Source organism: Camponotus floridanus, unplaced genomic scaffold (genome assembly GCF_003227725.1).
Source record: "Camponotus floridanus strain SB8 unplaced genomic scaffold, Cflo_v7.5 scaffold107, whole genome shotgun sequence".
In the NCBI taxonomy this organism is placed as follows: Eukaryota; Metazoa; Arthropoda; class Insecta; order Hymenoptera; family Formicidae; genus Camponotus; species Camponotus floridanus.
Window position 1 is genome coordinate 7,692 of NW_020229223.1, and position 17,322 is coordinate 25,013.

The 17,322-nt window shown below is 29.6% G+C and overlaps 2 protein-coding genes across 4 annotated transcripts; one reads left to right on the forward strand and one right to left on the reverse strand.

Moving 5' to 3' along the window:
• The first annotated feature begins 204 nt into the window (after window positions 1–204).
• LOC105252105 (GATOR complex protein NPRL3) lies at window positions 205–3,841 on the forward strand. Of its 2 annotated transcripts, XM_011259328.3 has the most exons (7): window positions 209–668; window positions 808–1,079; window positions 1,147–1,242; window positions 1,396–1,614; window positions 2,320–2,653; window positions 2,845–3,021; window positions 3,322–3,841. In XM_011259328.3, exons 1-7 carry the CDS (start codon window positions 507–509, stop codon window positions 3,691–3,693), a joined length of 1,632 nt encoding a protein of 543 aa, XP_011257630.1. In that variant the 5' UTR covers window positions 209–506; the 3' UTR covers window positions 3,694–3,841. The 2 variants fall into 2 exon arrangements, with proteins under 2 accessions (XP_011257640.1, XP_011257630.1); XM_011259338.3 differs by lacking the exon at window positions 1,396–1,614 and having other exon boundaries at window positions 205–668.
• A 954-nt stretch (window positions 3,842–4,795) lies between these two features.
• Window positions 4,796–17,320, reverse strand: LOC105252113 (endoribonuclease Dcr-1). Of its 2 annotated transcripts, XM_025411817.1 has the most exons (24): window positions 17,253–17,268; window positions 17,036–17,163; window positions 16,781–16,896; window positions 16,305–16,464; window positions 15,898–16,193; window positions 15,440–15,802; window positions 15,016–15,170; window positions 14,697–14,935; window positions 14,420–14,603; window positions 13,906–14,084; window positions 13,487–13,638; window positions 13,236–13,377; window positions 12,721–12,951; window positions 12,441–12,620; window positions 12,123–12,336; window positions 11,462–11,643; window positions 10,859–11,037; window positions 10,539–10,792; window positions 9,173–10,371; window positions 8,522–9,094; window positions 7,638–7,869; window positions 6,680–6,900; window positions 5,560–5,725; window positions 4,796–5,477 (listed from the first exon to the last, which is right to left on the reverse strand). In XM_025411817.1, the coding sequence occupies exons 2-24, from the start codon at window positions 17,093–17,095 to the stop codon at window positions 5,224–5,226; spliced, it is 5,931 nt and encodes a 1,976-aa protein (XP_025267602.1). In that variant the 5' UTR covers window positions 17,096–17,163; window positions 17,253–17,268; the 3' UTR covers window positions 4,796–5,223. The 2 variants fall into 2 exon arrangements, with proteins under 2 accessions (XP_025267602.1, XP_011257654.1); XM_011259352.3 differs by having other exon boundaries at window positions 17,036–17,320.
• Window positions 17,321–17,322: the final 2 nt, after the last annotated feature.

The window sequence follows — 17,322 nt, forward strand, 5'->3', positions numbered from 1 at the left end:
CGACACGGTGTCGCCTGTGTTGCTTGCTGGAAAGCACCCTATGTGAATAGGTGGAAAATCCTATTCTCGCGATTCGTCGCATATCGCGCATTGCGTGTCGCGCCATCGCGCTGGTCTGCAGGAGCCATTATGAGATTGACCAATCACAGTCAAGTATGAAGAGTATGTTCGACTGTGATTGGTCAATTTCTTAAGGCTTAAGTTATCTATTGTAGATCTGGACAAATCGGAGTTTGTTCGAAGCGGCCCGCAGGCCCAGTTCCACAATCCAGTTAATCCAAGTTTAAGTAGCGAATGGACCAATCAGAATCCAGTTTGACGTATTAAACTCGGATTAACTCGAGTTGTGGAACCGGCCCTCAATCTCTAGTTTATTGCTCTAGATCCACGAATGGTGTCGAAAAGTTTATATCGTTAAATAGCGTTAATAACCTCTACCCGACCATACCCGAGATATATTTAAATTTAATCTAATTTTATTGAGACTATATTATTGATTGTGAAACATGGAAATCCATCCACTGAGTATAATTTTGGTAAAAAGCGATAGTAAGGGTGACAGATTATTATTTCGATATCCACACATGACGAATCACGTGAGAGATTCGAGTCAATACACTAAACGAAAAAACCCTTATTCGCTAACGAATATGGAAGATTTGTTGCAAGTATGTTACTTATAGCATATAATCTTATTTTAATATTCGTGGAAAATTTTCGACGATATTATTTATTGTGTCATTCATGGTATAAATATATAATATTTAGTCATAATTTGTAATAATAAATATTTATTTTATTCAACAGTCTTTGCCATTTCCAACGTCAAACATAAATAATGGAAATTTAACTGGTTTAACAGACGAAGTTCTGTCTACTTTATTTGCTGTTAAACCTGAATTATGCGAACAAAAATTCGAATTGAAAGTAAATGATGTCCGGTTTGTTGGACATCCAACTTTAGTTCTCTCCCGTGGTTTAAAGGAAGTGAATTCTTCTATGCTTTTCAATATAGTCTTTGCATTGCAAGCACAAGCAAGTCATTCGATAGTGAGATGTTACTATGACCTAAGCAAAAGGTAATGTAATTTCCACACATATGCAGAATGATTACGATACACGGAATTTGCATTTTGACGTGCTTAGATTAGGCATAGCATTGAGACATGAAGAAAGAAGATGTGGCTTTCTGACTGATGAAATAAAAATAATGGTCTCTACGCATGATGAAATTGCTGGAAGGTAAATATGATCATTCTTAATATTTTCTTATAATTGTATAATATAGTATAATTTATCGTGTGTGTGTGTGTGTGTGTGTGTGTTTGTATATGTGTGTGTGTGTGTGTGTACATATATATATATATATACATACATATATATATATATTTTTAGATCTGAAGGTGAAAGTGATTGTGATGAATCACCATATGAATTAATCCTTCAACGAAGCTCACTGGCACGTGGTTTAAAATCTGTCTTTAGTAATCTTAGCACTTCTGGCATAGTCAATATCATGATTAACAAGTGGATTCAGGTGCGCTTCTGTCTTCCTCAAAAAGTTCATCAATCACATAAAAAAGGTCTACTTATCGATCCTGAGATTATAGATAGGTTTGTTACATAATATCAAATTTCTAAGCAATTGAATGAAAATGTGTTAACTTATAATTGAATAGAAAATTTATAATCTTAAGATGTAGAAGAAAGCAAACATTCCCAGAAGAAGAAAATATGTTCCAATAGTTTATAACAATAATTTTTTAGTTTTTTTATATGATACAAAATTGCTGTCATTCTTGAAAGATTTGAATATATCGTTCTCTTGTGGTTATCCATATAAGACCATATAAACATGTAAAGAAAAAGAGGAAAAAAAAGTAATGATCTCATAGTATATGGAAAGTAATATGACAAGTATACTTACTAATTTTTTTACATATTTGGCTAATAAATTTAAAAACTATTTGATGCTATCATGTGAGAAATAATGTAACATTATTAGACAGTAATAATTTAAGTAAGTAAATAATTTAAATAAAACTTTTTTTATATAAAAGATTCTCCTATAATCCTTTCTTAATGTATGTATGTGTGTTTAAAGTAGATACTCTTTTGTCAATTATGGAATTTTCTATTCAGTTTTGAGATTAATATCTTTAACTTTTAGTTGGATTACGCATATGTAGTTGCTTTCTCTCTCTTCTTCCCTCCCTTCCTCCCTCTCTTTCTCTAGATATATGTATGTATGTGTGTATATATAAAATTTAAAACATACAAACTTAATATTATTGTTACTTAGTATTATTTCTTTTGCAGATGTTTGAACAGTTTAAGACCTTATCACGGCATACTTTTGTTAACGGAGCCGTTAGACTTGCTAGAATCTTTACAAATAGACTGCTCTCCGGCACTTAAACGTTTGATTCAAATGTACAATCCATTGAAAAGCTTACAAACTTTAGCGGCTAATTCGGATCTGACGCTGGCGCAAGTGTTTCAGTTAACTGGTCATTTAATTTACTGGGCAAAAGCTACAATAATTTACCCGCTTTGTGAAAGCAACGTCTATGTTATCTCTTCTGATGCTATTTTGACCAGCCAGTTACTAGATTCTTTTTCCGAACATTTCCCTGGAGTTTGCTTACTTCAAGTATATATGCATATATTCTATATAGCTATTTTTGTTTTATTATTGTTAGATCTATATATATTAATTCCAAGCTTGTTACCTTTACAAAATTGATATGTATATTAACGTGTGTAATTATTTAACCCTAATGTATTTTTAAATTTATAGTTATTAAAGACAAATAAGAATATATTGTACATTTTTTTTTTTAGGTCATCAATGACTTCTCCTTGCCAACTTCCATTAGCCAAAAGTTGAATCCTTTAAGCCAACCACATCAACAAACGCAATTAGTAAAGATAATTATATGGCTATTAAAAAATCATTTGCTCCTACAATTGCACACATACGTACGATATATACCAATGGCATATGGACGTTTATCATTAGTAAGTTTCATCTTACTATAATTTACTGTTGTGATGTGAATATGTATCATACTTGGAACGTATTTATTTGATTGTAATGCACCTTTCCAATTTTATGAGCAAAATCGATCTATTGAGATAAATTTATTCCAAAATTTATAGTAAAGTATAGCTCTATTCAGTATATTTCTATTATAAATAATATTATCCTTGAAGAAAAGGTTTTAATGAACTTATTCATGATTGAAATGATTTTATTTTATTTTTCCTGCATTTCTTGACTACGTTTTTTTCTGAATTTTTATTTATGCTTAATATTAGGATACAAAAGATCAAGAAATATGTGACACAGACGTGATAGAAAAAAGTGGAAGCACGTGGAGTTTGAACGAGACACCAAAAGGAACGCCTACCGAAATCAAAGAGGAATTGTCACTCACAGATAAGAAGGATACGTTGTATGATTATCAATCAGAGGATTACGATATTCCTTCTGATGATAGAAAACTACTCGATAGATTGTGTCGTCTTGGCTATTTTAACGGTGGTTATCACTTGGAGGAAATTATGTATTTAGAAAACATTCGTAGATCCCAATTGTTACAACTTCTTGATAAATTTCGAGATGTCTTAATAACTTCCGAATGCGAAGATCCCGCTATAGCACTCTTCTACAGTCAATTGGATTGTTAAATTTTTTTTATCTATATAAATATAATTGTCTTCAGATCAGTATTACACACACACATATACAAATAAATACATACATATACGTACGTATGATGCCTAAAAAAACACTTTTCTAGACTGAAAGATATGAAAGAACAGTTTATTACATTTGTAATTACAGTTGTAATTTATATAATTTTAGAAATGTATATATAAAATATTGATCTTTTTCTTCAACACCATTATTTTCAGAATTTTCATGGAGAACAGTCATTTAAATATTTGAAGATATCTTTCACTTTTCACATTCTGTATCCATCTCTAGGAGGTTTCTTTAAATCTCGAAAAATGATCTAGATATTCTGTTCATTGTTGTTACTAGTATATTTTGTGTGTAATATTTTTATTTATGTTTTCATAATATTTGTATGTTATATTTATTTGTGTATGTAATATTTTTATTTATATTTTATTTTATATACATAACTTTTGTTCATTTTTTTGCATCTATTCTTAAATTAAAAAACTCTCTATACATTATAAAACATTTTATTTTTATCTCTTCTTTTATAAAATTCACAATAAAAATTATAGAACTCTTTTTAATTATTACGCCTTCATGAGCAGCAATCTGTATTATGATGAAAAAAAATCTTAAAAAAATCTTAAAAAATGCTACGAGATGTAAATATTATTTGTTTGCATCATTATTTCGTGATTACATATAATTTTATTGTGACGACTTAATTTTATTGATTTTTGCTGCTACTATGTAAATTGTATTTCTTCTTTTATATATGTAGTTTCTAGCAATAAAATAACAAAATTAGAATTGTTGGTACATTACGCATTGCCATACAAAATGCTATGATTTCTTCGAATCAATTCTTGTTATAAAGATTAATTTTCTCTCAATAAAAATTATAAAATCAACAGCACTAGTGTGACTAGAACTTTCAAAGAATAAATTATATGAGAATTATATAAAACATTTTGTGAAATCGACAAATCTTACTTAGAAATACAAACATAATTGTTTTCAAAATATATCTCAAAGTTGCAATGTGTTAAAATGGTGAGAAAACATAATTAAATGTATATTTTTATGTCGATAATATAATAACATGATAGTGAAAAAATGTATTTTATAAATAAATACTGATAATAAATCGATTATTGTCAAAAATGAGATATTGCATATTCTAGAATAATATGTTGCAATTTATCCACCATTGTTTTATTTTTATTTTATTATCAATCATGTGTAAATAGATAAATTATTTACTTGTATTACATCTAATATCATTAATTGTCAAAATGCAATTAATGCGATTAGGCTCGAATAAAGTAGCTTTTTCGATAAGAAAAGAAACTATAGCTCTCGTCAGCTAAATTATGTTGATGTAATTTTTTTATGCGGATAAAAGATTATATTTTTAACATTGTCGCTCGCACGTTATAATTCTGCGATGTATATTTCGGCAAGTTTTTGAACAGGTTGAACGATAATAAAATTATCGTATGTTCTTTTCCTCTTATTAATTATAAGCTTTGTCATACAGTTCTTTGCCTTGGATAGTTCTGTACTTTGCTCTTCAATTTCTTCAGAGCGCACTTGGCCGCCGTACATTTTGCGATTCTATAATTTCGTCCGATACCTTTGAAGGAACCTTTACCAAATACATCTACGGTTACTCGAACTCTACGGCCGTCAGCCAGTTTTTCAGGTCTGCCGAATTTTGCCGTTTCAGGTTCCAACTCCAATAATTCACGTATCGGAGACTTGGGAACATTCGTACTAAATTGCTCTACAATTATATAACATTTTCCTTAATAAGTTAGTTATGCAGCTCTTGAATTTTTGTTTTAATTAAAAGAGAGATATATTACCAATTTCTGATTTCATTATCGTATAATAAACGCTCCATACGGCATCAAGAGACATTCCACTATCCAAATAAATAGCACCGGCTAATGATTCGAAAACGTCACCCAGTGCTTTTGGTACTTCTACGTCTTCAGCTTCTTCACATTCCTCTTCGCCGATCAAGTAATACTGAAATGTATTTATCTGTGTGTGTGTGTTACATATATATATATATATATATATATATATATATATATATATATATAATTACATATTACATATACATAATTTATATAAACACGAACGTTTTTATCAAAAACAGATTTCTTTCAAATATTAAATAGACTTGCAGATTTAATGTATGTATTATTATGCATGTATTATATATATATATATATATATATATATATATATATATATTTAATTTCCAAGAGAAATAAACAAATGTTTTAAACAATTAGACATATTCTTAGTTAATGCATACATGTGTTTATTAAATCTGCAAGTCTATTTAATATTTGAAAGAAATCTGTTTTTGATAAAAACGTTCGTGTGAAATTAAATGATTTTAATAATTAATATTTTATGTATATAAAATTAATATATTAATATTTTATATATATATAATATTAATTATTAAGATCATTTAATTTCCAAGAATATATATATATATATATATTTGCTTATACAGAAATGAGAAAAATGACAGTTTACTGGACAATTACAGTTTATCACGGTTTTTTTTTTAATACAATATATTGTCATTTAGAAATTGTGAACATCTTGTGAATATCTAAATATTATACTAAAAATGTCATACTTTTTTATAATAAATAATCGATTTTTCCATTTATATTGTCCCTTGAACCAAGTTTGAAATCATGGAAAAATAAAGTTTTATTTTATACATTGTTATATGATTAATGATCTCTTTATATGAGATTCACGATTTTTAAGACTTTGCGATGATACATACGCATGCACAAAATTTATTTATATAAAAATTTTGTATAAATTTCGAATGACAAATCAAAATATTATAAAAAGCCACGTACTGATCATTTTATATTTAAAATAGCCAAGAGAAAGTGTATGTCTACTTCCTTACTATATTATATGTATAACATTTTTTCCTTTTTATACCTCTTCACTGATGGAATGCCCATTTTCTTCCTGTATTCTGACAAAGCGATTTATCACTACGCTTAAGCCAGGAGAGAGATGACGGAAATACTTGTGAAAACCACATCTCACAGCTAGAGAAGCGAATATTGTGTTATTAACTAAAGCAGATCTTAAATCTGTTAAAGCACCCGGCGAATGTTGTCGGGAATCCTCATATAAATGTCTAGTTATCAAATAATCTGAAATATAAAATGTGGTATTTCAAGGTATTATTAATTTGTTGATTGAGTCTGGCAATAAGACCCCCTATACACACATAGATGTATGCGCAAATAAGCATACAATTATCATAAAAAATCATTTCTTGATCAAATTGATTCAAATTGTGAGAATTGGCAATTATGATTATCTGATTAAAAAATTTTTGCACTTCCACAAATATGCGCGTACACGATACACGCGATATATAAAAAAAATAAATAAAAAAAAAAGAGTACAAGTACATAACTACTAGAATACATCGCACGCATGCACGCAATACGCATAAATGATCAATGAAATATTATCACATTTGCTGCATAGATATGCTATAATTTGTACATTTTTTTCTCACCGTTATTAGTTATATCTTTTGATATGTGTGTGTGTGTGTGTGTCAAGGCGCGCACATATAAATGTGTGCGCATGCTTTGGATTTTCAAAACAAAATCATCAAGAATAATAAATATTTATTATAAAAAGATGATAGCGACACGAATGGCCGAATCAGCCCAACTGTATCATTTAAAGATATTTAATAAATTATTATGGACTATTTGTATTATAAATATAATTAACAAGATATAGAAAATGTATTAATTAATTAATGGTAACATTAGGATAAAGATGACAATATTTCATATTGATCTCTTCTCACAATGTAAACCAGTTGCACTAACAAGATATTTTTCATGTTAATTGGCACCAAGGTTTTTACCTAGCACAGCATCACCGAGAAATTCTAAACGTTGATAACAATCTGTTAATCTGTTTGGTTGATAAGAAGCGTGCGTAAACGCTTGTAAAAGATAACTACTATCACGAAATTTATATCCTATACTTTTTTCCAATTCGTCATATCCGTCGAGCATCATACGTAACTCATTCTCTGGATCAGGAATGTATCGAAGTAATGGATTTTGTGGCTCTTCTAACTTGCCATAACAAATCTGCAAATTTTCATACATGGAAATATATATATATATATATATATATATATATATATATATGGATATGTATATGTATGTATATGTATGTATAAACACAATAATTCTCTCTCTCATATTTCCAATATATACTTAATTTGAATATTACTTCAAACAAAATTTTACAAAGAGTGAATAATATATAGGCTGTTGGACAGAGCACTTATATTCCTTGTCGCTCCAAATTTAGAGCCATTTTATGTTTACGTAAAAATTCCCATAAAATCGTCCATATACAATAGAGATTATTATTATTAATCGTCCATATACAATAGAGCTTATTATTATTATTTTCTGAAACCTTTTATAAATTTCACATCTTGAACACCTTAATGTAATTAAATCTCAAATTAAAGTTTCACCAAAAAAAAGCAATCTACTTAAAGTTACATATACATCACGAGTAATGTTCCATTATATTCATATTTTTTCCTCTTGTAAAATATTTTTCTTTATATGTGAAAAATCTTTTATTGGCTTATAAATTACTAGTAGTAGCTAAACACATTACTGTTTATGAAAATTGACATACTCCCTTTACAAAAATTGCAAAGATTAATGCAACTAATACAACTTTGACAATTTCAAAAAAACCTGTATGGAATCAACTACTCACTTGTGTCCAAGTAGCTCCGCCCTGTTCACTAATCCCCTTTACATATGGCGTACTACCTGGTATTCTTTCTTCTGGTTCACTTTCGCTCATCACGCAAACTTCTTCGGCGGGCAAAACATGAATTCCTAACCAGGTCATAAAGAGAAGCGCTCCACGAGGGCCACATGCAATTAAATATGCTCCTATTAGAGCTTCTACGCAATCCGCGATACTTTTATCCGGGATACTATGTTGCGTAATTAAGTTATAAGGTATGAAGCATCGCAAATTATCTAAATTGTTCGACATTCTACTTTCGTTTTTATCCAATTCACTTTTCATAATCACAAGTTTTTCCTCGGTCTCTCTAACGAGTTGAGTTATTTCGGTAGGATTTACAGCCTGCAAAGTAGGAATATCAGCTTGATTCCACAAAGCAGAAGGAACACCAGATTCTATCAGCGCTTGCTCGAGCTCTTTGGGAACGTAATAACACGGCGGCAACCAATTATCATGCGGCTCAAACTTTGTCGCTATCATACTTTCGCCGAGCATTTTCTGCCTTCCAAGTCTATAAAGATTCAAATTGCTAACCTAAAATAGAATTGGAAATTTGAAAACAGTGTTATATTAAAAAAAAAAGAAAAGGAAAAAGGGATAAACCCAACGTACCTGTTTTGATCTCAAATGGCTCAGTTTTCCCTCGTGAATATTATCATACGTACAGTACAAATATGTAGTTATAGCGTACTTGAGAAATGAGTCTCCGATCGTCTCCAGTCGTTCTAGATTAATGCCATCGTTTGCATTAGACATCGTCAAAGCTTGCAAAATTAAACTAGGGCTTGGCCCTGGATGATTCTTTAATTCCGGTTGATAATCGAAACTAAACAGGTCGCCATTTGTATAATTAATTTCATCCAGCTTATTAATCTTTTTTGCTACATGCAAAAATTTAGCAGACTTCTTGTTTAATACTTCATCGGTAAATTTTCTCACAACACTTTCGATATAATCCTTATGCTTATAATCAGTGTGTTCTCTATCAACTTGACAACTCGACGAATTCTTCCTCTTAATCATAATTTCAGAATTACAAGATATGAAAGTACCATCCATCATTATATCGCTCTCCTTTTTCTTAGCAAATTCATAATGTGCTTTCTTATGTTTCGCAAGTAACAATTCTTCGTCCTTTTCCGCGTACATCCAGAAATTATTATCAAAGTTCTTCTCTGTCTCTAAAAGATCTAATATTTTCTTATTAATTTCCTGCTTAGATACTTGTTTTTCATCCTCCACAGCTTCAGCAACATTTTCTGCCATATAAGAAATCTTGAGCCCTCTACTTTCGTCTTCACTTTCGTCGGATGTATCGGCGAAGCCGTCACTATACACGTCGTCCGATTCATCAAAATCGGATTCATATGTCGGTGAACCATATCGAATGTCATTCCATCCAAAATCTTGTGGTAAAACCGTCACATTTAGAGGAAACGATTTCAGATTATCATTATCTGCATCATAATCCATAGTATTCATTTCGACATTATTCGACCATGCCATGTCATTTGACCATGTACCAATCTCCAATTCGTCATCTTTCTGATTGTCAGCGATATTATTTTCCACTTGATCGGTTTCTGTATCGTCGAATTTCAATTCCCTTTGCTTTTCATTACACATTATGTTCTGTTTATTATTTACATCTTGGCTAGATGTATTTTGGCACTTGTTGAAGATCATATTATTCGATGGCGAATTGACTTGTGCATTCTCATTTTTCGTCTGCTTCGCTTTTTCCGTTTCTTTTGATCTTTTCAATACTTCCGCCAAACTCCATCCAAAATCTAGTGCCGGCCATTCAAAATCTAGAATATATTTTTGGAATATAATTACACACAGGTATTATTTTTTTTAAACTGTATATTAGTATAGTATTATATTTAAATTGCTATAAATTATTATATTCTTGATTCCGCCATAATATTTATATTTTCTCGAACTATATAGTGTAGATTTCCTATATGATATGCACCTGAATTCAGAACTTGTTGTCCCAAGTTTATCATTTGCGCAACTTGACATCGTATTTGATTAGCGAGTAACAAAGCGTTAATTCTATACAATATGCAAGGTAAACAAACCGCTTGTCTCCACAAGGACGCTGGAAATGGGTGAATAGCGCATAATTCAGCAACGAGAATCTGCTTCTGCTCTAAATTTTCTCTCTTAGCGCGTTTCGTTTCCTCGCTACTTGTAGGCAAAGCAACACCTTTGCGATTCACATATCTAAAACGAATAATTTACTAAGTGTTGCCTATATAAATAAACAGCTTCTTCATAGAGACACCTCACCTAGGAGTTAAAAAATTTAATCTAGCTGATGTATGATCCACATCTAACAACGATTGTTCTAGATTCTGTATTTGTATACCATATTTCTTCAAATAATATTCTTCAAAAGTGCTATAATCGTGTCCAGGAAAAGAAGATTTTGGATTCAAGTTTGTGCATATTTCCGCTACATAAAAGTACTGGAAAAAAAAATAAATATATGTGTGTGTGTGACCACACGCGTGCACGAATATTTATATACATGTGCACACACGCACACACCCCATGATTATGTATTTACACGCGCGCGCGCGCGCGCGCACACACACACACACACACACACACGTACATATGCGAACGTATATTTATACATTGCTGTTCCGTCTTTCTTCCTTCCTCTTTTCACTTGAATATGTGTGTGTGTGTGTGTGTGTGTGTGTGTGTGTGTGTGTGTGTGTGTGTGTGTGTGTGTGTGTGTGTGTGTGTGGGCGCGCGCGCGCGCGCGTGCGCGTGCGTGCGTGTGTGTGTTTGTGTGTTTGTGTGTCACATACCATGAAATATATAATAAAACATATAAAAGATTTACTAATGCTTAATTATATAATGTATTCAAATTTTTTGTACCTGTGGTTGGTCTTGACTTCTATACCATGGCATAATTACTGCATCATAATACTTGGAAGGATCAAATTTGAAATTTTTCCTATCTTCTTCTGGAACCTTGGTTGGTACTGCATTTCGATTCTGATAAATGCATTCTAGAAAATTCCAATCTACACAAACATCTGATCCTTCATCTGTCGTAACTAAAAAAAATTTACAAATATTTTTTATTGTATATATTTTGAAAACACAACTTACACTTTTAAAAGAATTTCTACACTTTATAGAGAAAGAAAAAAAAGAAATCGATCTAGAAAGGTTTAATAAATACGAAATTATTAATGTTAATATATTTACATCACTATGAGAAATAAACACCATAAATTTTACAAAATAAAATACATTATTGATATTTTTAAAAAATTATTTGTACGAAAATTAATGACATAATATTAAAAATTGTGGTAATGACAATAAAAGAAATATATATTTTGTTATTTATATTCTTTGAAATAAAAAATATGGTTACATTTTTTTTAATAATTCTGTTATAATTCTTAAAAATTGAGAATAAAATCAATAAAAATTATTATTATAGACATATGTGTCTGTGTGCATAATATTGAGCTTTTTTCGCCAAAACAAATTTTCGACATTTGTTTTTCTTAAAACTTATACTTACATATTTTTACTGGTACAATTATATATGAATTCTCTGAAGCATTTGGATCAAAGAGCATTAGATATTTCTGTAACCTCAAAACGTTTGTAAAGGTATAGTTAAGGAAAGTATCGACTCTTTCTACCTGAACTTCATCCAAAATTATAGTCTGCTTACTAAGTTTTAATTGCACATGAACTTCACCCGATCTAGTGTAAATAGGAAATGGACACAACTGCAAAAGAAAAAAATTCATGCATTAAAAATATTTATAAATTTCTTAAAGAAATAATGTTTAGAATACAAGATTCGGGAAAAACGAGTCTAAAAATGTTTCACCTTGGGTATCTCCTTTAATGTAAGTATACCAAATCCAATGGCCGATTCTTCAGGAGGATAAATGCGTCTGCCTCGTGTATTTTGTTCTTCGGGCAAAGGACAACTTAATATCATATTAATATGATATAAATAAGATGGTACTCCAACTATCGGCCTACAATCCGTTAATGCTTCAGCTGTCTGAAAAAAATTGTGCAAATTGATATAATTATTTGTAAATTAATGAAAGAGAAACAATTAACAAATTAAAAAATAAATAAATAAATAAAATAAGCACAACCTTTTTATAGTAATATTGTCTGCGTTTTGTCGTTCCAGGTCTAGCTTCTGAAAAATCTGTCCTGCTTTCATCTGGTAGAGCAGGTACTTCAGCATCTTCAGGCTTGGCTTTAAAATTCTCTTTTCCAATAGGTAACAAATTATCATCTATCTCATTCTCTCGATGTAGATCGACACACATTTGCAAAGCAGCCATACGTCTAGCCATTGCTCTATTAGGCATTGGATATGACTAGAATATGATAAAGAATATGTCATAATAACTATATATATAACTATATATGTGTGTGTATGTGAGTGAGTGTGTGTGTGTGTGTGTGTGTGTGTGTGTGTATGCGTGTGTATATATGTATGAAGGGAGGGTGGAAAGAAAGATATGGTGATGATCTTAATATCTCTGTTAAATAAAAACAGACTCGAGATTGATGATCAAAAGAACTAAAACGACATCAATGATTTTATAGTGCCTATTATTCTATAAGCGCATGTAGTTATAATATATATATATGTACTTACTGTAACTACATACTTCAATGGTGAATTTATGGGAAGTCGTAGAGAACAGGTATACATTATTGTTTCTTGGATATTTACCACTTCAATAGACCATTCTGGTGTCAACCTCGTAAAAGTATCACTAGGTAACTTTGCACAATATCTGCATGATTGAGAGCACTAATATTAGCAAATTAAAACAGATATTTTAAAGTATTTTTGTAAAGTAATAATTACATTTCATTATTTGTTAATGACAAGTGAAACATTACCTATTAACTAATGAAATAGCAGAATTAAAGGTCACTTTTGGAGCATCATCTCCATTAAGTGGTTTATAATGTGGTATCATTGCAGCGTACATATCTGCCTCGTTCTCTTCCTCCTCAGTTAGCTCTTTATTAGAACATTTTAATAATAAAGTCTACAAAATAGATTGATGCCCTTCCATTACAATTTTCGACTGAGGTTGGCACAGATAATGAACCATGGGTTAAAGGTTGATAATAAAACTGGTATGCACTAAAGTTTATGAATAAATTAAACAGTATGTGCAATACTGTACAATCGAAAAGGTAAGCCGAAATATAAAGTAAAATTTAATTAATATTGAATAAGCGTCTTTACAAGACACTCTAAAACTTTACAAGGTAAATTATAAAATTCGAAGTTAAAGTTTTATGAGTTATACCTTTTCTATATATTGATATTGAGCTAATTGCCATATAAAATCTTTAGATGCTTCTTGTGGTACCAATAATACATGCAAAGCATCTACAGCTCTTGCTCTGCTCTTGCATTGCACATACGATTGATAATTCTTTGGAAAATCATATCTCATCACAAAATTACATTTTGGAATGTCAATACCTGTAAAAAAAAAACATAATGTAAAGATATTGTACAAGTTGCGATAAATATAATGTTAACTTGAAAAAAAAGTGTCATATATAAATGAAACAAACAAATATATAAGTACAGTAATATAAAAGAAAAATGTACATATATTATAGATATTTCCTACAAACATAGTTATATTTTGCAACTTGCAAAGGAAAACTTAATCGTGTAATGCTTTTTTTTTCTTTTTAAATCCTGTATCTTTAATCCATCCTTAAAAAGTGGATCGTGTTTAGGGAAAAATATCTAGTATATATAATAAGTAGTATAATAATTTAGTATAATAAAAACAAGTTTTTACAAACCTTCTTCTAAGATTGAAGTTGCAATCAATAAATTGCATTCGTGAATTCTAAATCGCTTTAAAACTTCTTCCTGCTTCCTATGCTCAATTTCTAAATCTCTTGAATAATTAACATCATCATTATTTCTTTCAATTGTATAAAGAGGTGATAAAAAATGCAAATCTTCATCGTGTTTACATATTTCCTATAAGTTATTGATATACGAATTCACAATTATTTAAACAATATTTTACAACTATTATATTGCAATAAGACTTATACATACTCATATACTTACGCTTAACAAATAAAATAAAATTTTAGCTGTAAAGCCTTTATCTACAAAAATTACTCCACACAGTAAATCAGGATCTGCACTATTGCATGGATAACGTTGCAATTTGGATGTCTTTCTGCAAGTGTCATCATTAAATTTCCAATTAGCTCCAAATCTTTTCAACTGTGTTGGTTTCTCCTGATTTCTTGAGAAAGAAATTTCCTTGTCATTTTTCGTGACACAATTCTTTGAATTAATATCTGAAAAAAATATATATATACTTTAAGCTATACAATAAAACATATTATTGTCTACTTTATATATTAGAAAAGATTCTTACCGGCATTTGCCTTTTTTTCCAAAGTATTAGTCTCCTTAGCATAAAAAGGAGTATAAATTTTCAAAATTTGTAACAGTTGATGAACTTTTGGAGTGCTATATTGATATATTCTTTCTTTCTCGGATAAACGTTGAAATTCATTATCACAAAGAGCACTATAAAATAATTTTAATATTTAATTAATAATAATATCGATTTTTTAATCCTACCACATAAACACACAAAAAATTAGAAAAAAAAACATAATATGTAAAGTACATATTAAGAAAAATGTGTATACATAATATAATGTGCATATGTATATTGATATTTTTTGAAAATAGAAACATGACTGTAATTTGCATTTAGAGAAATTTAACTCAAGTTTATGCCCACCAAAACTAATTAGTAAGCAGATATCATAATTGTTATTATGAATTCTTACCGAATTTTTATAAAAACAGATGCCATCATATTTAATAGCAGATAATGCCTCTCGTAAGGAGTTTTAATCTTTAATTTTTCTGTTAAAAATAATAATGCTAGAGCAGCGCGATCTGCACACCATGGTCCAAGAGTTTCTAATATATGCAGAAAATCTTGCATCATCTCAAAGGGTTTTTGTATAGGATCAGGGATTTTCTGAATATCCTCATAAAACTCCTCAGTGTAAATCTCCATTGGATCATATCGATGATCGCGTAAAAATTCAATAGCATGTAACACGCAACTTTCAAGCATATTGTACAAGTCTTTCTTTTCTCCTTTGTCATACTCCACAATGTATTCTCTCGGTTTTGGACTATAACTGCAAATAATTCCTTGTTTCTTAGCTAACTGCAAATAGTTTCTTAGACATTTTCTTTATAAAAGGAAAATGATTAAAATTATTATTAAGCTTACCGTATTACTGAAAGGATATCATTAGCAGTTTCTAAATTACATTGAAATGCAGCTTCCACTTTTTCTATTTCTAGGCCCAATCTTCCAGATTCTTGTGTCAAATTAAACACAGGTACTGCTAATCCGATTATTCTAGGAACATTGTTGCACAATAAAAAAGTTTGAAGAACAAACTTTAAATTGCTGTCTTCAATAGACTTATGGCACTCATCCACTATGACTAGATTTATATGACATGATAAAAGTTTACTTTCTGATATTAATTGTGCGTAAACTTTTGCAGTTCCAACTAATACCTGTATACAAAATAAAATGTATCGCAAAAAAAAGAATGCTTATAATAGATTTTATCTTAATGAGTACTTAATATATATCAATAAATACTTGATAATATATTTTTCTCTTACATGAGATCTTTCAAAATGTTCAGCAAATTCTTTAAATATATTAGAATTGCATGCTAATACTTTCAGATCTGTCAATTGTTTTATATAAGTTGCTATTATTGTACATTTATCCTCGTCATTTAATATATATATTGTCCGTTTTCCACCATCACTTATTGATCTATATAAATGAATAAATCCCAATGTATTTAACAAATTTTAATATTTAATATTTAATATTTAATCTTATATTTACGATATATATTACATTCATAAAATGATAAATAAAAAAACCTTTATAAACACTCCTATATAAAGATTTAAATCTTTACTAGAAATAAATGTTCCTTGTGTGTGTATGTGTGTAATAGCGCTAATATTTTTTATCTTTATTCAAATCAACATTTTTCACACAAATATTTTTCCCAACACGAAGTATAATTAAATACTAATGTAAGTGTAATTTATTAAAACATAAATAGAAGCACTACTATTACCGTCTATTATTAGTAGCAAATTCTTGAATCAATTTTATAGCAAGAAATGTTTGCTCAGAATTTTTCCCTAAACAGACAATTATGTTCTTTTCTTTTGCCGCATAAAGAAGCTCTACCTACAAATAATTAACAATTAAATACCAAAGGACAATTTATATAATTAGCCACAATACGTAAAATTTGTATGTAATTTATAATATTTCATATATATCTCAAAATTTGTCAAAAAAAAAAAAAAAAAAAAAAAAAACTCACCTGATATTCTCTGGGAGTAAAGGATTTTGTATAAACCTGATCATTTAGTGGAAATGCCATGGAAATTTGTTATATGATGTAGCTCCTTTATAATTCTTATTCTTCACAATGACAATTTTTCCTAACAACTATTAATAATTATTTATTATTCAGTAAAAATGATGAAAAGTTAACGCAAACACAATATCTGCAGTAAAATTGTCTGTTGAATAATTACACTGACAAGTTTGAAACCATTGTAACTTAAGCTTAAGCTAGGTCACTATTGAGCATAAAGGCCTTTGCAC